Source organism: Pleurodeles waltl, chromosome 2_2 (genome assembly GCF_031143425.1).
Source record: "Pleurodeles waltl isolate 20211129_DDA chromosome 2_2, aPleWal1.hap1.20221129, whole genome shotgun sequence".
Classification (NCBI taxonomy): Eukaryota; Metazoa; Chordata; class Amphibia; order Caudata; family Salamandridae; genus Pleurodeles; species Pleurodeles waltl.
In genome coordinates, this window is record NC_090439.1 from 115,397,485 (window position 1) to 115,423,046 (window position 25,562).

General features: G+C 42.9%; 1 protein-coding gene across 2 annotated transcripts in view; it reads left to right on the plus strand.

Annotated features, from left to right (window-relative positions):
• Positions 1-25,562, plus strand: part of PIGN (phosphatidylinositol glycan anchor biosynthesis class N) — a 988,499-nt gene that overhangs the window by 392,196 nt on the left and 570,741 nt on the right. For both annotated transcript variants that reach the window (XM_069219499.1, XM_069219500.1), the window contains 2 exons: positions 3,935-4,013; positions 17,960-18,142. In XM_069219499.1, the coding sequence (XP_069075600.1) occupies positions 3,935-4,013; positions 17,960-18,142 (262 nt within the window). The remainder of the gene's footprint in view (positions 1-3,934; positions 4,014-17,959; positions 18,143-25,562) is intronic.

Genomic DNA, 25,562 nt, shown 5'->3' on the forward strand with positions numbered 1-25,562 from the left:
TACAAATGAGGCCAAGAGTTCTCCATGCGCCATTTCAGTGGCTCAGGAGAGAGTAGACAGAGGAATCCAGCTGAGTTCAGAGAGTACCTCCATGTTCTATTCCCTACGCAGGGAAGCCCATCAGGATATTGATCAGTCTATTCTGGCTTTTTGCAAGAGGGTGCTCATGTTGGACTTCGCCTTTCCTTCAGGGTCATCCCCAGAGTTTTTACCATTAACCTCCTGGTTTCTGAATCCTTTTTTGTTGGCTTTTTGGACTCTGCACACTTTACCACTGCTAACCAGTGCTTATGCTCTCTCCTTAAAACATGGTAGAATTAGCTAATACCCAGTTGGCATATTTAATTTACTTGTAAGTCCCTAGTTAAGTGGCACTACGTGTGCCCAGGGCCTGTATATTAAATGCTGCTAGTGGGCCTGGAGCACTGACTGTACCACTTGTTTAGGTAGCACATTAAGCATGTCTCAGGACTGACATTGCAGCCTGTGTATGCAGTTTTAAACTGCCATGTTGATCAGGCAAAATAAACCTTTTTAACAGGCCCGACCCTTCCGTTTTAATACATATTTGTCACATCTAGGGTAAGACCTGGACAGCCAAAAGGGCATGGTGCAATGTATTTAAAAGTTTGGCCATGTGCTTTTCAGTTTTACGTGTCCTGATAGTGAAAAACTTTTAAACTTGCTTTCGCTACTGTAAGGTTTACCTCCACCATACGCTGATATTGGAATTACCTCATTGCATCTGATAAGTGATAATTTCTAAATGGGAACAGGTAATCAATTCATGTTTGGTGACTTTGGAACTGTAATGAAAAATCATCTCTTATGGTGAAGTCAGATTTTAAATTACAATTTTAAAAATGCCACTTTTTGGAAGTTGGTATTCTTCTGTCTTAGCCATTTAGTGCCTTTTGCCTGTCTTTGGGTCACATGACTGGGTGAAACTGACAGTTGGACTTGTGTATTCCTGCTAGACAGCCGTTCATAATAGAGAGTTTAGATGTGCCTGGGTAGGCCTTCACTGGCAGGATGGGAGGACAGAACTGGACACAGCCCTACTTACACTTGAATAAGCTGTGTCCAGCCTCCACACAATAGGCTGCATACCCCTTGTAGTTAGTCTGGAGCCAGGGCAGGGAAGGCTCGATGCCTAGAGACTTGAAAGAGAAACACATAGAAGCTTCTCTCACTTCAAAGGAAGGCTGAAGTATAAATATCGGACCACAGACACTCATCCTTCACTACACTTCTGGACCTGTGATACTCTGTCAGGAAGAAGGAATGCTGTGCTGCTGAAGGGACTACTGCACTGAAAGGCTGCTGACCTGCTGCCCTATTGTGTGGATGAGAAGGACTGGACCTTAGTGGGAGTTGTTTTTCAGTTTCTCAAATTAAGTGTGTTATACATTTAACTTATGCTAACCTAAACTGTGTTTACACTGTCCTCTATCTAACATTGTATATCATGTGATGATTACCATTGTCATTTTTGTTCTAAATAAAGAATTGCAAGTTGTATACTAATAAACAGAAAGCATTCCCAGAGACCTTTATAACACTGTACCTAATGACATATCAACTATCTCAAGCTATTGATCTACATACAATATATCAACTAGCATGCTCAAATCTACTGTGAGAATGACAGAAATCTGAAGTAATACCACCATGAGAGAATCTCCAAATGTATTCCATAGTCAGATGTTTCTTCTTGCTTGTTCCCTATTGGTGCATATCCTGAGAACCATGTTCTTGTGTAGAATTTATGAAAGTCTTTGTTTAAAGCACTATAGAAGGGCGTGTAATTTCCTGTACCCTGGAACACTCATTTAAACACCTTTAGAAGACATATCTATGCTGGTTTTCATATAGAGCTATATTCAGTCCTTTGTACTGTTGACTTGTATTCTGTGTTGCTAAATTTATTGATGGTGTATTTCATATAAATTGCCTCTTTTTCTATAAATAAAATGTCAAACAACAACTCTTGTCTGTCAATCTTATGAGATTGTTTCAGCATTGATTACTGAACATGATCAAATCAGTGTTAGTTATGGATCCACAGGGGAAGCACCACAGTCTGTATAGGGACTAGAGCACTCCTGGTCCTAGCTGTTGGCATGCCTTTTGGGTATGACCATTTAGGAGAGGTTAAGCACCAACAACTGCATCTGTTGAACCCAGGACCCCAGAGTGATTCTAAGGGCTACTTGGCTATCCTCCTGACCGGAGCCTTAGGGCAGAAGGCTCTCACCACCTTGAACCCAGCACCTGGACTTTGCCAACAGTGAGTATACCCTGCCAAGTGGTGCCACCTTAGTCCTGGACCCTTGGAAGTGGTTCTACAAATTCTTGCCAGTCTCTGGGGACACAGCAGAACCAATGCACCCCCTCTGCTACACAGCACGACTCCAAGCAGAACTGATGCATCGCCACTCTGGTATAGATCACCCCACTGGAAAGACCTGAATCGCAGCCACATTGGAACTGCTGCTTCCCGACCCATCAAGCAGCCTTGATGATAATGCCGGACTCAGCATCGCAGCCTTGTAGATCCAGGGAACTGATGCAATGCTCCAACTGCACATTGTATCTGTTTGCTGAAAATGGCATCACAAGCCCTCATCAACAGGATCCTCGACGATGATGCAGGCCCTCACACTGCAGCCTTGCCTTATCTAGGAACCGATGTATTACATCAGCTGTCTGACGCATCTTCGCACGGACACTGGCAACCTTCTGCAAACCAAGGATTTAAGGTACTTTGTTCAACTGGGTCCTTGTAACCGTCCCATGCTCGATCTTGTGACTTTGTCCTGGGCCATTGCAACCAGATATCCACAGTTTGTGCCTTGTGGTGCTATTTTCACTGAAATCTTTAAACTTGCATGTCTCTGGTTCTACTGGTTGGAATTTTGTTGTTTTGGTCTTGTTTTTTTTATTAGATATTACTCTATTTGTCTAATCCGGTGTGAAATCCCTTTTCTGTGGTTTTTTCATTTTATTACTGTTTGAAGTGTTGCACAAATACTTTACACATTGCCTTTAAATTAACCCTGACTGTTCTGCGCCAAGGTTCCAGAGGGTTGAGGGCAGGTTAATTATGGGTTGACATGTACTTCACCCTCACAAGGTTTGTGGTTGCTGCATTCCCAGGGGTCACACCCCAGTCAACCAACAATCCAATTTCTTACAAAATGTCTTGTGATTAGATTCCTTTTCTAATGTAAGTAGGCAGCTTCAGTCTGGCTGAGGCTGTGAGAGTTCATTATGACATATAAGCATTCCACAGTGACATGTATAGGTTTCTTAATTTGAATCTGGGAGACTTCAGTTACTAGCTGTGTCTGGCATGACTGGTGTTTGGGATTTATCTATAGCCTAATAAACTACTTTGAAGTAAAACCAGTGTGAGAACTTCTTCAGTTACTACAGTTCCTTTATTTATAGCTTTCTTTTCAACGTTTTGTAAACAGTTACAGTGGGCATAGCTTGAAAAGTACTTTTAGAAGAGCAGCAATTCTTAGTTCTACCGACCAAATTCGAACACGTTTTTGATACTGCAAATTTATCGACCTAACTAAGAATATCTCCTGGAGAAAAACAATATTCTGTATTCTGAAGCTATAGCTTTAACATAATGTACTTTAAAAAATATGCAAAGCTCATTCCTGAATCTATTTACCTCTTTCTTTCTAGAAGAAATATGTATTTTTTTCATTAAGAAAATCTCTCATTCAGTCTTTAATTATTCGTTGCTGTCTAATTTGAACGCCTTGCTGTGATCTCCAGCGAGCTGCGATTTCTGAAAAGTCCGTCTGTCACAGGTCATTAGCATGTGTATATTTATCCTCGAATTTATCTGAGACCTCGACTGCTGCTGCATCAGTGTAATGTGTTTTTTCATTAGAGCTAATGTGCTTTTTGATAGGTTACTACCGGATTCCCAGCAGCTCGAGATTCTGAGGAGGTCAAGAGAATACATTCTGCAGGAGAAACATAATGACGCTGTAAGTCCATTATTACACGGCTGTATCGCACTTTACAAAACTCAATTTTCGTACTCATTTTGCTCTCAGCCATGTTTTAAACAAGCATTAGCAAATCCAATATGCCAGGCTTGCATTTTGACTAAAACATTTAAAATTGTATGCTACATTGAAATTAAAAAAAAAAAAAACATTCTGTATACAGTGCATCCTTGAGATAAGTAAATGTATGATGCGTTTGAGATGTAAAATAATCTCTTGTTCACTGCAGTGCAAGTACTCTATAAGAGGCTGAATGATAGACAAAACAACCAATAGCATGACATAAGCGAGAGATACTCCTCGGGCTGGAACCAAATGCCCTGTGTGTATTTTGAAGCATTGGTAATAAATAGTCGTTCAGACAGCTGTACTGCCAATCCAGACCCAAAGACGCGCCTTTCAGGCACAATGCACAACCCTATGTTCCCAGGTTCAAACTTAACACTGTAATTGCTTTCCTGTGAGAGTGCACCTCATTTAAATTTCTTTCTTTCTATAAACGTGTAAAGATTTATCCTGTCCTAAGCGAGGAAAACCTAAATTCTCTGTAATGTACAGACAGAATTTAGCATGCTACTCTGTTGATATACTAGAAGCATAAAGGATGAATCCCAAATCACATACAATACCATCAGATCGTACGAACACGCCTATGCTTTGTGTAGACTAACACTTTTTCGTGGATTCTGAAAACCATGAAGCATGCACTTGGTGAAACTGTGCACTACCCTTAACTCTATTACTTCTTAATGTCTGCAGAACAGAAAGTGCACAGTCTTGGGTTAGCATCAATGTACGAATGCACATTTTCACTTTTCCTACATAGAAAACCTTTTCCCAATGTGGAAAATCACTACCCCTCACCTCTTCATAAAATATGGGGAGCGGGAGTCCTAAGCCTTTTCACACCGTTTTGGGTTGTAAGCTAACAAATGTAGTAGGTTGGGGAATTTACTGCTAATGTTTGTGGGTACCCACTGAGTTGTCAGCTTGTGGGTGTTCACCATAGTGCAAACAGACACTTCCCCTGCACTCTATGTGAACGCCATTTTTCTGTGCCATTTAAACTTCACGTTTGGAAGCCGAAAAACCCTGCCACCTGACAGATTTCTCACATTTGTAAGTGAATAGGCTGCCATATACATCCTCAGATCTCAATTTGTGCCTCAAGATCTGACATTTGGAGATGCAAATGACACATTTTGCTCACATAATTGTCACTGAGGTACGCAAAAATCAGACCCATAATTTCTAATGGATACCTATTCACACACATTCCTCATCGTTTGAACTATTAGCAGGTACCAGACAGCAATCCTAAAACTTGAACTATCTGAGAAGTGCAGCTGTTGGTGCCAGAGAGACCCAGAGGTCTATTGCTGATCCAGCAGTGTCATTGAAATTTGACCACAAAAGTATTACGATAGGCGCCACCTACAACTCTGACATCAGTTCTACATTTTACGTTCCATCGTAGGTGCGTACAAGAATCCTGAAAATGGAAATTTAAGGGCACTGTTAAAGGATAAGATGTAAAACGATAAGTAAAACTGCATAGAGATACATTTTATTGCTGTGGAAAATGAAAAATGTCTTATCTAGCGTAACAGAAAGTTTTAGTTCTATTAAGGACATGGAAGCAAAGATCATGGTGTACATTCTTCACTTTTTTTTGTACAGCAGCCATAAAAAAACATATAACAGGTTTTCCTTTCCCAAGAACCCTTGGGAAAAAAATCAGTTAAACAAATTGTCCAATCCATAAACAGGGACCCTTTCATAGTCCTGTGTCCCTTTTCTACCTTCTCTTTCTTCCTACGACAGAAACCGACTACAGACATCCTCATTCTTGTTAAGGTGAGTCAGATCTTAGAGAGAATCATACAGGATATCCGGTAAACGACTATAGATGTTCCTTCAGAAGGCACAGAGTATGCAAATCAATATAAATGAACATAGCCAAAAGTGCATCGTACTACATAAAATATTAGCCATGATAATCTCCATACTCTTATGAAGAAGCAAACTTCTATCCTGGGCGGGAGCATGCTTGTAAAGTCTTGGGTGGCTAATCCTCACCTGCAGATCCTTAACAAAATTGAAACTTTCTGTTACGATAACTAGGAAATGTTTCACTCTATGTCAGGAACGGAGGCGAAGATTTTGCTAGTTTAAAGCTTATCCACCACCAGCGATGCAATGCTGGGGACTGGTTTAAAGTAAAACCTCCTTAAGGTAGAATCTGAAGAGCAGTCTGCCATATTGAGTATATTTTCTACGTGAGCCACCAGAGAAAATGCTTTTTAGGCCATGACCCCCCTTACAGAATGAGTACCAAACACCTTTCTATCAATACCAGCTTCTTGCATGGCCCATTTAACCCATATAGCAATAGTGGGATGTGAGACTGCTTTATGTGGCTTGTTAAGAGGTTGCCTTTCACCATGGGGCCAAATGTCTGCCGTCATTGACTCAAGGGCTTTAATACATCAGACCACACAAATTTGGGGGAATCTGCAAAGGAAGGGTAAGAAACCACACATGAATTACCTTTGGTCCTTCTTGAAATATGGAAAGTGACCCGATCTGGGTGAATACCTTTTAGAAGCAGGTCTCTGACATCCGAAACTTGTCTACACAATAATAAGTACAACAAAGTAGCCAGTTTTGCTGACATCTCCTTCCTTGAGAGGTATTTGTTGGATTGCAAGACAGGAAAAGATTCAAGGCTTTGTTGGCATCCCACAACATTGAGTATCTGGGTTTTGGAGGGAGCAACAGTCAAATTAATCAAAGAGGTTTATGCACTAGAGGATGTTCCCCTACCAGATGGTTACCCATGTGGGAATGTCCTGCTGAGATCACTGACCTGAAGGTATTGATTGACCAGTAAGCCAGCCCTTCGGCAGGCAAAGAGGTGAGGACATTTAAAATAAGGACATCAGTCTCTCCTGGATCCAAGTGTATCTGGTGACACCTGCCTATCCTTTGAGACCAAGCCAATCTATATTGTTTAACTGTACTGTCAGCCCAGGCTTTTGAGAGGAGAGACAAAGCATGTTGTGAAAGCCCTTGGACTTTCCAGCTTTCCCAGTAATTGTCCATACCATAAGATGCAGAGATCCGTTCAGGACTAGATGATGGCGAGTCCCCGCTGGATCTTGAAGGAAATCTGGAAACAGGGGTAGATGGATTGGAGAATCCCAGGAAAGTTCCAGAAGAGCTGGATATCAAACTTGTGACCTTCAGATTGGGGTCACTACCACCAGATACACCTGGTGTCTCCACACTTGGGTGGAGAGACACATGATCATCTCAAATGGGGTCAATGCATTCCCCTTTACCAGTTGCCAATTCTGTAGAAAGGCATTAGTTGCTACCGCATTGCAGTCGGCTGCCTGCTGAAGTACCTGGAAAACTGGCGATTGTGGTGAGATGCAAAGAGGTCCAGAGAGAACGGACTTAACTTGGCCTGTCGAGCCTGGAAGACCAAGGGGTGTAACCTCCACAGGCTCACATTTTCCAGGTGATGGGAATGCTAGCCTGCTACCTGATTGGATTTGGACAGGAGATGTTCTGCCATCACTGAAATCTTATTCTTGACACAATAGTTCCAGAGGTTTCTGACCAGATCCGAGAGACCAGATCCTTGGTCCAAAATTTTACTGCAAACAATCCTGGCAGCAACTCTAAACAATTGATGTGGAGGGATTTTTCGAGAGATGACTATTTTCCTCCTGTGGAGAATTACCCACATCTTGTGCCCCAACCTGTGCCACTGGCATCGGATTCTATCACCATATCTGGAAGTGATCCGAATATTGCCCACCCATTCCATGCCTCCATGTGGGTGAGCCACCACTGAATCTCCTTCTTGGCTTCCTCCAACAAAGGAACTACCTGCAAATATGTGAGTCGACGCTTTGAGCCACTGTAGTGCTCAGTAATGGAGAGGCCCTAGGAATATGGCCTGAATTGAGGACTGCAACAGTCCCACTATTCACACGAGTAGCCGTAAGGAGGTTGAAGGCCTGTTTGCCATCTAACAAAGCTTGTATCTGATCTTGCTCACCATCCAGGAAGGAAGACTTATAGTGGCCCAAACCGAGTCCACTACAAATCCAAGAAACACTAGAGATTGTGTGCGGGTTAGGAAGGACTTTGCCTGATTGAAAATGAAGTCCATGGACTCCAAAAGATTGACCACTATCTAAAGATGTACGGAGAGAGTCCATAGACTCTGATCCAGCAGAAGGATGTAGTCCAGATGCACTATAAGCCATGTACCCTGGGCTCTGAGATATTCTACCGCAGGTCACATTAGTTTGGTGAAACACCACTGGGCAGATGACAACCCGAATGGGGGGGTTTTGAACTCAAAAGTTTGTCCCTGCAGCTGGAACAGTGATGTGGTGGGAAGATGGCAATGATCAGGTATGTGTCCTGGAGATCCAGACATACCATCCAATCGCCGACCTTAAGGAGGTCTCTAAAGAGGTGAATGCCCTCCATTTTGAAGTGGCGGAACGCGAGCCACTCATTGAACTCCTTTAGACTAATGACTGGGCGTTACTCACCATCTCTCTTGACCACTAGGAATAAGTCGCTGAGATACCCTAAGGGGTGGGTGACGTCCTCACAATGGTGCATTTGGTGAGTAATTCCATCCCCTTCACTTCTACCAATGTGGCGCCTGATTTGAGAATGCCAGCAGGATGGGGCAACCTGCTGGATAGGAGAGCCATAAAACTATACGGAATCTTTGTACGGTCTGCAAAACCCACAAGCCTGAAATGAGAGCTTGACAATCGTGGACAAATCTATGAAGTCTGCCTCCAGATGTTGTTGGGAAAAGGAATGTACACTTACCTTGAGATGGGCGTTGATTACTGCCTCCCCTGTGACTGTATCTGTGATAGGGTTATCCTCTGGTGGAATAGAAGTTGTTGAAGAAATAGTTATCCTTCCACTGTCCTCTTTGTGCCCCATAGCCTCTGCCATGGGCTTGAGGTTGTGATCTGCTGACAGAGCGTCTCTGCCTCGGCCAGCCCTGGTTAAAACCTGGGGCGTAAAGATCCTTTTAATGGAAGCCTGGGCTTTATCAAGTGAGTTGAAATTTGCCACGGATTTCCCTGTTTCTGGATGAACGGGTCACCAAATAGACCTCCTTGTGCTATAGGTCCCTCCTCTGAGATGGTGATATCTCTCAACTTAGGGTTGATCTTGATAAGCTGTGACCAGCGCCTCTCAGTTGAGATGACGCAGTTAGTGTTGCCCAAAAATATAATATCCTACTGGGCCCAACCAGACAGCACCTCAGGGGAAATGAGGCCTCCAAGCACCTTAGTGTCTTCCGCCATATTGAGAATTCTCGTCATCAGTTCGTAAATACCCAGGAGCTTATTCTGACAAGCCTGCCAGGATCTATCCATACCCTTTTTAGGGTCTCTATTGTACTTGGTCAAAAGGATGGCCATGCGGGCATTGATCTCTGGGGTCAACGCCACCTTATCGCCCAGAGACGGTCAGGGGTATTCCACCCGTAGACTGCTATAGACCTCCATGTCCAATGGCTTGCAAAGCCTCCACGTGACATAGGTGGCTACTTTGTTAGCTAGGGACCACTCTACCCGACGTTGTGTAACAATTTCTCTGGACATAGCATATCAAAGGATGCCTCGTAGGGAGTATCCCCCATTGTTGTGTCACTACTCTGCGTTTCAGGTATTAGGGAAGGACACCACTATGTAGAGCCCTTGTCCTGCTCCGCATCGGAGCCAGAGAAGGAGTCTGCCCCATTTAGGGTGTTAGGTGAGCACGAAGGGGAACCTGCAACAGTAGGTTGTGAACCTGAGGGTCTATGCTTAGGCACCAGTGTAAGGTCGGAACCCAAAGGCCGGGTCTGGTCCATGAAGGCCAGTTTCATCCTTGAGAATGCATCCGGATCAACACTGGGAACATGGTCCCTCTTGCATTTCGCATCTCTCATTGGCTGACTAGGCTGCCCCAGAGGTAAAGGGACCCAGGACCCGAGAAGGTCTTCCCTTTAAGGGAGAGGTTTAAAGCATCGTTCTGCCACGTGCAGCAGCTTCGGTACCAGGGATGCCACCACCTGTGTCACAGGCTTAAGGATAAATGCATCTATCACCTCACAGAAATGATCATCTGTAGGGAGGTAGGTAATGCTATCCTCTTCCAAGTAATTCTCCTCAATGTCACTCATGGTGCCAGTTATTAGTACGGGTGAACAACTTAGTGAGGTTTCCCAATTAAGCTCTATAGTTTTGGGGTCGCCCAGGTGTTCAGAAATGGCAGTCACTGTATTGGGGATCTCCCAATAGATTTAGGTGAAGCCCTCAAGGCCAACCTGGTGCAGAAACAAGCATTGGGACACCACTCACCCAGTAATATAGGTTGGGTCTGGAAGCCAGGGCCGGTGTCCTAACCAAAGGCTGCGAGCGTGTGCTTGTGAATGGCAAATATAGTGCATTGTGCAGTGCTTAATTTGTGCTTGTTTCCGGTGCTGAGCAGCAGCACTTATTTTTGAGGGCCGGGGCTTATTCTTCTGTCTCAAGTATTTGATGCGAGCAAAAGACACATATGGGAAAGACGGAAGAAGGGGAAAAAATAAAAAGCGTCACAAAGGGAGAAAGCAGAAAGCTGCAACAGTGAGCTGAAGGGCCAAGGAGTGGCTTTATATGGATTGAAGAGGCCCGAGATGGTTTCAGAGTTACTCAGCCTCAGTATTCCGTGTTCCCACATTTAATTGCAACAGCCGCGTGTTTAAGAGCAGGGCTTTGGGCACCGACACGTTTTTATTTACAAATTAAGCACTGGAATTGAGCGCAGCACATTCAATTGTATATAGACCCCAGCAGGACTTAACTGCTACAGGCGTTCGGAACAGGATTAGCGCTCGGTGCTCCTCAGAAGGACGTGTCGGAGTGAGTGCACCGGTGAGCGCAGACGCACTAAGCGCTATGGAATTCAGGCATGTGGTAACCTATTGTGGTTAGAGAACCGCACCGCGTGCGCCCCGCGCACTTCAGTGTGCACCGGATCACAGGAATGCAGCCGCTGAGGAGCGACAGGGTTTTCCGGTGGCCACGCTACGGGGAAAACGTGATTATTAGGCTTACAAACGACTCAAGAGCATACATTAACGCAATAAGGAGCACAACTAGCAAGATAATATGGTCAAAGGCACTTGTCTCGGCAGCAGGAGCAGCAAGGAGCGGTGGAGGGGCAGCAAAAGGGACAAAGGACTATGAAAGGATGCCTGTTTATGGATTGGACAATTTGTTTAACTGACTTTTTCCCAAGGGTTCACCATAAATTAAGTCCTTTTATGTGTTTCCATATGGCTGCTGTAAAAAACCAAGCCAAGAAAGCACGGTATAATCCACCCTCTCAGCTGTGTGACAAAAAAATGCTGATGGGTTTCCTTAAAGCCTCTACTGTTAAAAACCTCTAATCAACATATAGCATGTGTAACCTCATAAAATGGGTAAACAATGCGGGTTAAATTTATGGAAAGATAACTGAGTGAACACTTGTCAATTCAGTCAAAGTCCCATAGATATGTGTGTGACGTATGGGAGTTTCAAGGACCCCTCACCACCTTCTGCAGGTGGAAGCGGGGGTGGCGTCATTTTGAGTTGTGTCACTTCTTGTTAAAGGACTTATTTAGTTGAGTTGTCATCCTACTGCCCAGTTGTATGTGCAGTTTGTTCTTCAGAAACGTGTTATTTTCTGTTTTACGTAATTTAATGCAGACTGCAAACCACCTTGAAAGGTGTGCTTGACAATGGCAACACTGCAAGACCTCCTTAAAGGATACTGGATGTCTATTCTGACGTGCGAAATTCTGAAGCAACCCCTTGTTTTGTGAAAGCCACAGATTGAATGTAATCAGTGAATAATGAGAGGAACTCTCCCCTCTTGCAGAAATAATTGCCAATACAATTACAGCTTTTACGACAGTGATTTGAAACAGCAGGAATCCATGGGCTAGAATCTGGCCCACTTCGAATGATTCAACACTTAGGCCCTGCTGGGTCATCTAAAACACTTCAGAGTAGTAGCTTTAACCTTTTGACTTCTGCGGACCAATGTAATCATAACTGGAAGACAAGGAACCCCAAGTGGTTTCTTCGACTTGTACATGAACAATAATATACCAAATATACACAAACTATAGAGCTCAGTACATCTACTTTTCTCCGCAACTGCATATTTAAGTATGAGAAGAACTGCACACTTGTATAAAACCCAGTTTTTATTGACATTTCAATAGGCAATCACGTGAAATCCGAATCTGAGCACACGTGGTGAGATAGAAGTTATTGGCTTCGGACAGGCGGAGGTCAGAAACTGAGCTTCGTATCGACAAAGCTGAAGACCGTGCAGAGCCATTGTGTCACAAGGTGACAAAGACTGATTGCATAAAGCAGAAGACCCGGTGATCATTATACCAGGATACATGCTGCCTACTGGGAAGTGGTGCTGTGACTCTGGAGGTATTTTAGCTCTGCTGAAATGTGCAAGCATGTCCCATTTCCAATACTTGGAGTGTTGGTGCTTGGAGTCTCCATGTGCTTGTTCATGTAAACCAGGAGATGTGAGAATGTGCAACGTGGAGGAGCCTTCTGGGGAATCTACTGGTGTATACATGCATAGCTCAATGAAAGGCTAGGATTCTGGCTAAGCAAGCAGACGCCTACGACTTTCTAGAAAATCATAAGCAGTTCAAAACCAGTGATGACCTCAGATTCATAAGCACATCATAGATCAGGCCGAATGGGAGGATGGAGCATAAGCTGAGGGGTATTTCCAGCCGGCATTTGAGATATTTTTTACGTACAGAATCTCTACTACTCCTAGCATCCAGTGAACATTATATTGTGATTCAGGCCAAGTATGCCTTCCTCATTGGTCACCAGGATGCACAGGCACTGGATGCAGAGGTACTGGGAGTGCGACAACACCCCCAGAAATAGCTATGCTGGAGTTCAGAAAGTGAATGAGCAATAAAGATGTCTTCAAAGCTTGTCTTTCTCTTGCCACGTTTATTGTGCATTGAAAGACAGAGGTCAAATGTCTTTAGATACATTGCTGCTTACTCCTCTAACATGGGAATTGATGCTTACTTTTCAATATCTGAATACAAAATGAGAGCATTTTGTAAAGTGAACTGTGTGGCAATCTTGATGTAGTAAAGGAAGCATCAAAAGAAAGGCTGTACTTTGGAATTTTGTTTCTAAAACAACATGTCAATACCTTCAAATAGGCTGTATAATTACTTCAAAGTATATTAACAGTTAAGAAAGCATGAATGAAACATTTTTTGTAATTCCATAGCGTGACAGAACAAACATTTTTAATATAATCAAAACAAATCAAGGCACTTTACCTAGTGATAAGCAAATGATAATTAGTTTGCTGAAACCCGATTTTCACACATTGTTGTTTGTGTGCTATATAGTTTCACTAGCAAGTTAAGTTGCTGTTTCAATGAGAAATATACTGCCTGTGAAGGACAGTGGACTACCACACCATGTTTTAGTAATATATTTGTGACAGTGTGCTCCAAAATTCACACCAGCTGGATACATGCCACACCTTTACTTTTCTCCTGCTTTGGGGACTTATGCCTAGACTTGGGACCTTGTTCTCGCTATTCCACCGTATCCAATCTAGCCTGGCTGATGAGAGTGATAACCTGAAACCGGTGGTCACAGATGCTTGTTTTCCAGCTCAGGGAGAACCTGGCCTGGCAGTTTGGGCTGAACTGTTCCCATGGGGAGCAGGATCACAACTGATTTGCATATGCCTGGGTCCACACTGGAATAGCATGGTGAGAAAAACAACAATGGATTTAGGCCCACATCTGTGACTGGGGGTGAATGTTTGACACTGTTCAGCATTCCGTCCATCATTTGTTCTTTTTGCATTTGTCGCCCTAAGTGGGAACGATATGCCCAGCTGTGGCTCCCGTGCTCATTAGGCCACCTTATATTAAAAAACTACATAAAATGCGACAGTACCGGAATATTGCAATTTATGCTGTCCATATACCTTATATGACCCTTATGCAAAGATTAACTCAATATGTCAGGGCAAGCATTTTGTCATGGTTGCCAACCTCCCATTTGCCAGGTTGCCCACCTTTATGCCAAGAATGTGCTCCATTGTGCTAGTACCAGTATTTTGCCACTGGGGTCCACATGCTAAGAATATTCTCAAGCATGCCATTATTCTTCCACTGGAGCTCTATATTCAATAAGTTACCTCTAGTATGCCACTACCAGTATTTTACCATTAGTGCCATTTTGCCAAGAATTAACCTCAGTGTGCCAGTGCTAGTATTTTGTCACAGGTTTCTGTCATGATGCAAGTATGCCAGTGCTAATATTTTGCTGTGAGTATCTCTATAAGACATTAATTACCTTCAGTATGCTATGGCCAGTGACAGACTTGCAAGCATCACAGAACATTCTTGCTCACACTCACATTTACTCACTCACACTCATTCTCTCACTCACACTCTCTCTTGCTGTCTTACTCTGCCTTACATGCATTTTTACTCATTCTCACTCACTCACTTGCATTCACTCTTATTCTCACTCACTTATACTTACTGATGCTCGGGCCCAGGTTTACTAATGTTTTTGTGCTGGGTTTGCATCACTTTTGTGACGCAAACCTGGTGCAAATTGTTAAGGTGGGATTTACTATCCAACACAAATCAGGATTTGACTTGGAGGGTATCACAAAGTAATACAAAGTTGTGCTGTGTGCTGCTTTGTGTTACTTTGCATCTTGAGGGCTTTCCATTGGTAGTGCATGGTCGTTCCAATGCACCCACCCATGGAGTATCTATCTACAAACATAGGTGGACACGAGTTTGCCCAAAATCTTCCACCTCCTTGAGGCAAGCGTAAGAAAATGCCCTTACCGAAGATGACAAGTTTCAAGCCATGCTACAACTGTCACAAGCATGTAAGTCATCACTCTATCCACACAATGTCGGCATGTGGTGCCTCAGCACCAAACAACATTTGAAGAGGCGTGTGTCACATCTCCCTGTGCAACACAAAAGGATGATGGACGGAGTGCTGACAATGCAAACACTCACCCCCAGTCACAGATCTGGGTTTAATCCATCGTTCTTTTGCTCACCATGCCACCCCAGTTTGGACCCAGCCATATGCAAATCAGTCTTGACCCTGTTCCTCATGGGAACAGTCCAGCCCGAACTGCCAGGCCAGGTCCTCCCTGGACCAGAAACAAGCATCCTGGGACCGGTTTCAGGGCATCACCCTTCTTCGGCCAGGCTAGCTTGATTCCAATGGCACAGTGAGCAAGGGACCCACGTCTGGGCATACCCTTCCCACTTAGGGCAACTTTAGCAACTCAAAAGGATGATGGACGGAGTGCTGACAATGCAAACACTCACCTCCAGTCACAGATCTGGGTTTAATCCATTGTTCTTTTGCTCACCATGCCACCCCAGTTTGGACCCAGCCATATGCAAATCAGCTTGACCCTGTTCCTCATGGGAAGACAGCCCAAACTGCCCGGCCAGGTCCTCCCTGGACCAGAAACAAGTATCCTGGGACCGGTTTCAGGGAGCCGTATGTGAAGCTTTATGTGACAAAATATAAGACAGGCAAACAGTCATGTTCACAGTACTCTGGTCATTCTTGGTCCTGGTCCATCGAAATTGAAAAACAAGTCACTGTGGAAGCAAAATAAGTCCAAAAAAGGGGGGTCTCCCCCTTCCTGACATCCCTGCTGCAAAGAGATTGCGCAGCCAGCACTCCAAAGTACCATATATCTGCGTCTTCAGACTCTAACCCACTCCCAATCCTGACACCGAGGTTCCTGGAGTTCCCCAGCCATTGTTGATGCTGCCGCAGACCATGCTGCAGTTGTTTCTCTCTGGCTCTCTTTTGAGCTTCCAAAGATATGTTGAGGTAATTTCTGGGCTGGGAAGGTCACCTTGATGATATGAAGATCAGAGGCTTCCGGTGCCCGATAAAGCAGTGGCGCCATATCCATCTTCTGGAGTTGTAACCCATTTGGCTTATTCTCAGAAGTTTGTGCCTTCCATCAAGGTGAAATCTGTCCAGGTCTTAATGACAACATGACCGCCACATGATACTGCAACAAGCAGGGCAAGTTGAAGCATTACATCTGTGGATGGTATGTCATGGGATTTCCCTAACAGTTTGTCACTTGATGGGATCTCTGAACATCAGGGCAGATGAGCTCAACTGGTGCCATCTTGCTGACCACGAATGGCATCAGCAGCTGTAGGTGGTGCCTAGCGTTTTCACCCAGTGTGACATGCCCATAGTTTATCTGTTTGCTACCATAGAGAACATCCATTGTCAGGACTTGTGTACCTTGGGGTTTCCTCTGGGAAACATGTTCTGTCTTCAGTGAGACTCTGGGCTCAGTTTTGTGTTTTGTCCAGGGCTGAAAAGGCCAAGGCCGACTGGGCACATCCCATCCTGATAGGTCTGGATTGGGTTTAGAGAGTCTGGTATTCCGACCCTGTGAATCTAGGTCTATGCCCTTCACTTTGGCTTCCTCTTCAGAAGGAGCTTGTGACCCAGCAGATGGTGACCCATGTGCCTGAACCCTCGACTGAAGCATTGAATGCTGTGACCTGCCAGAAGGATCAGAGGAACTTACCACATCATCCAAGGGGCGCAACAGACAACCTGCCACCTTTCTTGGAGAGAGAAGACTACTGCTCCAGTGGACTGCAATGCTGGAGCACTGAACACTCCTGGAATCTTCCGTATCACAACACCAGAGAGATAGGGTAAGCCTGGTCACTGGGCCAGTGTGTGTGCCAAGGAGGAACTGGCTCTGCCTCATAGTGCAACTGTGCTGGAACTCTTAGGCTTCTAGAGAGCCACTGAGGAACCTCTAAGCCTTGGATTCATAGAGGGCCTTAACCGGAAAGTTACCTATCATAAAAGGAGAATATCTTCTGCCAGTATATAGGTAAGAAGGATTCAGGACACTGTCCAGACAATGCTAGAGTGCCGACCCTAGGAGGCCTATGTATGTTGTTTGTATATGTCGTATTTCACTTTGTGTTCACATATATAAGTCATAAAAGTGAGTATCTGTCTGGAAATTCATTTACTGGCATTGTTCAGTGTAGTTGGAGTCTGAGGCTGTGTTTGCCCTACACCTACACCTTCACCTCCAGCCTCCACAAGAAGACTTGGACTGCTTGACCGGCAATATCACTGAGAGTCAAATACTCAAGGGATAGTACTTGGCCCAGTTGCTCAGGACCCACAGTTGGTTGGCCCCAGGATATCAGGAGTAAAATACCTCAATCACTGCGATTGGGCCCAGTATCTCCTGTTTGTCCTTTGGCCCCTAAAATCTGCAAAGTGTCTGAAACGTAAAGCAATCAAATTCATTTTAAGGCTATTTTTTTAAAATAGTAAATAAATAGTAAATAAAAAAACAGTTTCACGGGATGTGTGGCAGCCTTCAGTTGTACTAGCATTGCATTTTAATTGTCCCTTAATGTGAACCATGAAGGGAAATCTCGAGTTTAAAGGGAATAAAACAGCTAATAACACTTTCTCACAGGGTACCAGTGTCCCTGCTCTGTGAGAGTGTTCCACGTGTCAGAGGGACTTACATGAAGGTGGGTAGAATCTCTGGTGTGAGCCGAGAGCCCCCTTTCATTAGGCGGTCGTAAGGGTTGTCTTGGGGTGGATCCATGGTGTCCTGTTTGACTCTGCGCAAGTCACCTAAACTCCTGGGCTAGGTCTCATTTATGGATTATAATAATTGACCATTAAAGATGTTCCTATTTAGAGCCTTTTATGACTGATGCATTAGACTACATTTTGCAGTGTGTAAATTATGTTCCTTTTTTCCCCTAGGTGGCTCTTTGCAAGTCACTGATCAGCCTCGCTCTCAAAGGACTGTCATATTATCATACATATGACCGACTATTCCTGGGCATGAGTGTCGTCCTGGGATTCGTCGGTTGGACGTCATATGTAATCCTGATGATTGTGAAACTGTATACTAATATACCCTCTAGTGACCTGGAACACACCAAGGTACATTAAATGATCTGGCCTCAAAATATATGCATTATTGCATGATTTAACCATTCGATGTATGCATGTTATTTCTCCTTTGTTAGTTCTTTTAGCAGATAAACGGAAAAGTTCTGATCACAAGAGCTCTTTAAAAGGTATTGTGTTTACCAGGATGCAATATTTACCATGTGAGGTAAATCGATGCACCAAATGTCCCAGGTTTATGAATTTCCTGCACATTTCCCAGGGTACTTTATGTAATTAATGGAAGGGTTACCTGCTGAAATACATTTTATATAGGAAAATCGCTGGAGTGGATGCAGTCGTTACCACATTACTGGGTTTACGATCTAATTGGAATTTCCCCCCTCTCATAATGAGGTTCATACTGACCTAAAATCAAATTAGTGATGATGAGATTAACTTTTACGTTTGATAAAAGCCTAGATTTTATTATTTGGTAAAAATGATGATAACTGACATTGCTTCCATCTGTCAGAATTGAGCGGTTCATTTGATGAGGTGTTCCCCTTGTGCTGCACTGCATCCACCAGTACATCGAACCTTACAGATCTTACCAGGTAGCTTTCTGTAAATGCGCATATCTCCATCTCTCTGGAGTGGGATCATGGCACATTGTGTGCTGGGTAGTACATAAGCGCAAAATGTTACAGTCTACCAGATCGCGAGCAGACCTCCATATAGTAATCCATACAGCTTTCATGTGTTGCTGCTAAACAATTTGCAGATATAGGAAAAAAAATTGGGAGCTCGCTGACATTGTGTTTGCTCCAGATTGTACTTTCGGCATCGGCCTGTACGCCTTAGAAAGGGACTGTAAGACTTCTGAGTTCTTTTCCGGGACAGTCTTCTTCACAGTGACATGTTAAGCTACTTCCTATAGTCAGGGAAAACCCTGATGTACAGTTCACTTGCAGATTATGTCATATAGGACCTTTAAGCACACATTCTGGAAAAAAAAGATGAAGGTCCCAAAGGGATCTGAAATTATTTTAGGAATGAATAGCGGATATATATGTAGGACAACTATATCTACGTTAAAGGCGATGGAAAGTAACCTCGAGTTCTCTGACCAAGCATGCTGACTGACGGAAACTGCAAATTAGTTTTTCCAAATCAAAGATCTTAGATTCGTGTGATCCAATATTATGTTTGTGATGTCTACAAGGCCTTGCTCTGGCAATGCTAGAACTTTTTTCATTGGACCGTCTCTCTGATCCTGAATTTGTGGAGCCAGTAGATCGCGATGGCCATCACAAAGAGTTTAATTGATTTTGGAAGACAACAAATTGAAAGGAGAGTTAGTTTAGCATATTTAAGATTAAGGTCATTCTTTACCTGACCGGAAGGTGAGTGACTAGACAACTGACCTGAAACCTTTGATACCTGTGGACTTTATAAGGAGCTAGCCTAGAGACTGAAGATAGAGTGCCCAGAGACCTAGAAAGGTAAAAGGACAGAGAGCTGACACATATATAATGGTAATGCTCTGAAGTTAGTGGCAAGGAAAGATGGGCATAAAAACTGAACGAAGAAATGAGAGTAGGGAAGCAAAGCAGAAGATCACAATACTGACCTGTTCCAATTGGAAAGGCAGATAAAAAGTAGTTGGTTAAGAAAGGAGACAAATAGCGCAGTAGACAAAATGAACATAAATTGTATTATTGTTTTTGCAGAGCAAGTGTTGCTTACCTGGAGAGAGCAAAACAGTGTCATTGTTCCAGTGGTGTGGCTCTTTTGCAGTTTCCAGGTACCCATGTATCCATTTCCATTCATGAGGACATGGTTTTATACCTTTCTGTTGTTGTGTACCAAGTGCTTCAGAAGACGGGAAACATCCTTGAGCAGAACTATGCAGAACCTGAAAGAACTCCTTTGGATACCTGCATACTGCCATTAACTCACAGGAGCAGCAGCACATTCAGGAAAGGAAAGATGAAGTAGAGTGGAATGAGCTTTAAGTAACAGAAATGTAGCGCTAAGGGTAGCAGAGGTTTTTAAGGCACCTGGCTTGATGTTTGACCACAACATCGAATTTAGAGAACTGCACAGAAATAAGAAAATCAGCAATCCTGACATTCCTTTAAATATATACGGAATTACTATTTGGCATGAACAAAGTGGTTTGCATTATTGGTAAAGCCTCTCCTTCACCTTCATGTTTTGTTTCCCCTTCACCCCATTTGCAGGCAACAGTAGTTTCTGAAAATATGGTAAGGGACATACGGCCTGATTACAACTTTGGCGGAGGGGGTTAATCCGTCCTAAATGTGACGGATATCCCGCCCACCGTATTACGAGTCCATTATATCCTATGGAACTCATAATACGGTGGGCGGGATATCCATCACATTTGGGACGGATTAACCCCCTCTGCCAAAGTTGTAATCAGGCCCATAGTGTGTTATGCTGCTTGTGAAACCCTGCTGACTATTTTAGCGCTACTATCTAAATAATGGCACTAACATCTGCGACCAAAGAAAGACTATCTATATATATGTATGTGTTGGTAATTTTAGCTCAAGAGCAACAAAGCGATGAACAGGAAGGGTTGACAAGATGCTGCCTTCAAAGATCTTCAAGGATCATCAACAGTGATTAGGTGAACTCAAGTGAATTGGATCCAATTAACGCCACGTTGAACACCCTTCCATAGAGACCCTGTGGCAGTGTAGGGGCAGTAATAAAAGAAAGCAGTCACCACACAATACTTTCAAGAGAACATGAGAAGAGAAAATGTGTATATCTTATCAATATGGCTAGAAAAGAAGGGGAAGAGTTTGACGCTGACAGGGTAGAATAAATCATCTGTAAGTTGATTTGTTTGCTAAATGTTTAAAAGCAGTAAGTGCATGTCATTGCTTGACGAAAGTAGGAATGAAATGGAGAAACGGAGATCATCAAGACATTGGAGCTGCATCCCACATGTGCCATATTAGCCCCTAACTCTTTCGAAAGCGGCACCACAAAATTGCTGTTATCATATTCAGGTTAAGTGGCTCCAGCCCGAAGTGGTTGTGACAGCCACCTGAGGCTTAAACCAGGTCTGCTGCATCCACAATTGGGCATGGATGTCTTCCACCGCCAACCTAACATTCACTTTTAGTTCAGGTAAAAAATTGAGGTAACACATCACTTGACATCGACAACAAGTGTAGATCATGAGCCTCAAGATGAATTTTATTTGAGTGTCTACTATTAGATGTAGATCCCCAAGCTCAGTACATCTGAAAAACAGGCATAGCATAAACAATATTGATTCAATCAACATCTCTATAGAAAATCAAGCAACTAGACATGGGCCTTGAAACAACTGTGGTGACAACCCAAGCAAAAAGTCCAAGTAAATTCAGGAACGTGAAACTTGATGGAGAGACGCAACAGTGAGCCACAGTAGATAAAGCTGAGCTGAAAATGTCCCCAAAGTGACAAGGCAAAAGCAGTGTGGGATCTCGGTTAATCAAATATTAGCCTGGCTGAAAGACAAAAACAGGTGATCATCGATTAGGTGATGTGAATCGGCTTAAGTAGATTCATAACCCAAAATATGCCTAGCCTCATGGCTGCATGGGATGAGCACAGTCCGCTCACAGAGGAAAATGAAGAAACAAGACTAAATTAATTTGACGTAGCAGGGCTGTCCCTCTTATAGGAATTGATAAGCTAGGTATAGCTAAATTGGATTTGGGATGAGATTGATACCTTTATGAGGAATCTTACTGGCCTTCCTTTAAGCAGGCTCCTGACTGTGTGAAGTGTAGCTACAGAAAAACGCTGAGTCATGAGTGCTATACACAATGTGAAAAAAATGGAACTATTAGGACTGCAGCCAAATGGCGAGGTAGAAAGTCAGGGACTTAGAAAATTGAGTTGCTTGGTTCAAAACGATTTAATATTTATGATTATGAGAGAACTGACATCCAGACACATTGCGTTTTTAGAGCTAGCTCCAGAGAGAGCCACCCAGGATGTAGTCTTTCCAGAAAGAAAGAAAGAAAGAAAGACTGCTGGGACTAGAATGTACCATTTGTATTAGTGGAACCACATGGTAGACTAGAGCATCTTCTGAATTACATCAGAGAGATTTGTAAATATGGGCCAGAGTACATGCTACTGCTATTATCACTACCAAAACTACTGCTCTTCCTAATATTACTACAACTACTTCCTCCATTAGTAATGATAATATTATATTGATGTATTGTGCTTGTTGCTTCATATTTTGCTGTCTTGCAGCACTGTAAATAGAAAGTCATGTTTCGCATTTTCGTGGCTTAACCGCTAAAGGAATATTGCTAAATTGGCTTTTCTGGAATTCAAAAGTGTGTTATACAGTCCTCACTCAAATGTTAGCAGTATGCACTTACACTCTAAGTCTTCTTATGGGCAGACCTTGAGTGAAAGGCCTTGAACAGAGGGCTCTATGGTGGGCTTATTAAAATTGATGGTGCCAAGGTTTTATACCTGATTGCGGTCTTCACAGTTGTTGGTTTGAAATCTCCAGTCAAATTAACATGTCCTTATTGAACTATGTTCCTAGCATGGATCCTGCTCTTCAGTTTAAGCCACTGCCAGCTCTGAGATCTGAATGTCTTGAAAATAGGCAGGAATTCAGAGAGCACAACTGAATTCAGCAAGTCAGGTGCAGTACTCAGTTTAGCGTTTGAAATGAGAGGGTGATATAGAAACTTAGGGTAGCCACAAGTGATGCCCCCCCTCCTGTCAAGTAAACTGCCCTTGTTGTGATTGCTGAAATGCTACAGCTAATTCATCCTAGGGTTGTCCAATCGTTTTCAGAGATCAGACACTCTCTAGCTTAACACAATAGTGAATGGTGTCAACTGGTAATGAACGTTGGGCTATAAAAGCATAGTGGGCCATCAATGTCAGCCATTGTTAGAAGGACATTTAGCACCTCATGTGTATCAATTCTTGAAACAAATTTGTAAACTTGGATTACTGAGACTGCCCTCAGACAGCACTGTGACATTAATTATTGGCATTTAATTTATTTATGAAGCATGCACCATGGACTGAACTTCATCTACCTGTCTAGACAAGTGATCTCTAAGCAGCCAATTGTAGGCAAAAAAAACTTAGCAGAAAAGACAGCATTTAGGAGGCTTCTGGAATGTGTAATGATGATGTTTCATTCCAGAACTTGGAGCTGAGCACTCAATATCTTCAGTATCCCTAAGATTTTAATTTCATTCGAGGAACTATGAGAAGACAAAGCTCCCTAATATGCAGGGTCTCATTGTGTTGGTTTGGATAGATTTTTTTCCATAGGACACAAAGGTCTTGTTTCATGCAGGCCGTAAACTTATTTAAAGACTTGTGTCACCATGTGAAACAGGACTGAAGAATTTACCAATAGTCGATGAAAGGATGCCATGCAATGGGAGACAAAGTCTTTTCTACGAAGCCCAAAAATTTGGTGAAATTCAGCATTCCATAATTTCTGCAGTTGAATGCAGATGGAATGCCATCAAATAAAACACTCTAGTGATATAGGTTTGAATTAATGGCTGCCTCTATCACATGTTTGTGGATCTCTGACAGGCTGAAATATAACATCCTACAAAGATGGTGCATTTTGCACCAGCAATGCTTGACAGTGCTGCCAATGTGTTGTTTAAGGCTCATATCTCCACCCCCAGATAACACCAAGAGATTTACCCACTCAAGGAATAGTGAGAGGGGCCCAAACAAAGATATAGATGTAGGGTTTGGAAATGGGAAGAGACAGATCTGTCTTGCCCCCAGCAGCATGTCATAAATTCTAGCTTTAGCTTTACCTGTTAGCTCATAACTAGATCCTGATCTTGTTTAGGCTCTAGGTTAGGTCTTCAAAGTGGTGGTTGGGCCATTCACCCACATACAAATGTGGGTATCATCAGCACAGGAATGAAATTTCACTTCCACCTGCTGGATTAATTGTAGTAGGGAACTACAAGTGGAAGCTAAGTCACCTGTCCACCAGGCAATCAATTATACATTTTAACCATCCGCCTTTGATAGCATCCTAACTGTATGGAAATAGGCAACAGTGTCTTGAGCAGCTAAGTGGTAATGCCACATGCATAAAATAAATTCTCACTCTTAGAATATATCTCTTTATCTTGGGTATGCTTTGTTGGACCCTAAGCACATTTCGCAAATGTTTTTGAACCCATGATGTGTGGTTCATACCTGTGAATTGCCTGTTTCTTATATTCACAGAATCCCTAGGCTCGAAAGACATTTGTCACTTATTTAACTTCCCTGGTACACCACTGTTCCCTAGCCCTGTGTGTGGATATTTTCAGTGTGTGTAGAGTTCGAGAAGTATCAACATTCCAAATGTATTCCTTCAGTTCCTTTTCTTTAATTCCCTGATGTTTTCTGTGAAAGGTCTTCCATTTGGTGGACTTTCCAATGCTTTTTGCACCACTCACCCCTTAAGTTTAGAAGTGCAGATAAGTGCTAGAAATATATCACGGCAAGGATGTTCACCTAATTTGCATTAAATATACATGGCCACAGCACTGGAAGGGTCTTTTTCTTAAACTGTATGTCACTAATGTATTAGGACTTTGCTTATTTTGCCAAAGTTTCATCATGTAGGCCAGTGGTTACCAACCTTTGACTTCTGTGAACCCCCACTTTATCATTACTGGAACCTGGGGACCCCTACTGAATCTTTAATGGAATCTGGGGACCCCTCACTGACTCATTGTTGAAAGCCTGGGACCCTGTCTAAACATTGTCAATGATTTGGACCTCAAAACAATGCACAAAAATACAGAAACAAATATTCATCAAACACATACACAAATAATAACACATTTTATTTAATTTACAATTTAAAAAAAAATCTTAATTTCAATGGAAAGGTTGGAGCTTTTCTAAATTTAATTGAAATTTTCAATTGTACATTTAACCACTTTATTTTTATACACTTTATTAATCTGTTAATATTATTTAATTTTCTAAGCAGTCACTGACCCTTCTGAGAAGGCTTCGCGGACCCTAAGGGGTCCCCGGACCAGAACTTTAGAGCCACTGATGTAGACGACACCTCTCTGGGCCCAATGTACATGTTTTACTCTATATGAACCGTTACAAAGTCACGATTGCCCTATTTTACGTTTTTTAACCAGGCAGTTTATGACATAGATGCATCTGAAAATGTTTTCAGAAGTCCTTTTTAACTCAAAATGTGTCATGCTTGATTACAATATCAGTGTTTAGAAAAACTACGATTTCTCCAAGTGTAAGCAGTGTTTTGTGAAATCCTTCGTCGTGGTTGTGGTAACTGTTTTTTTATGGGACAGGAGACTTGAGGTGTATGGCATAGGTTGTTTTTTATTGTGATAAATGCCTGTTTGACCTCAGTACACAGGCGGCGTCTCTGCAGCTTTTATTCCACCTTCAT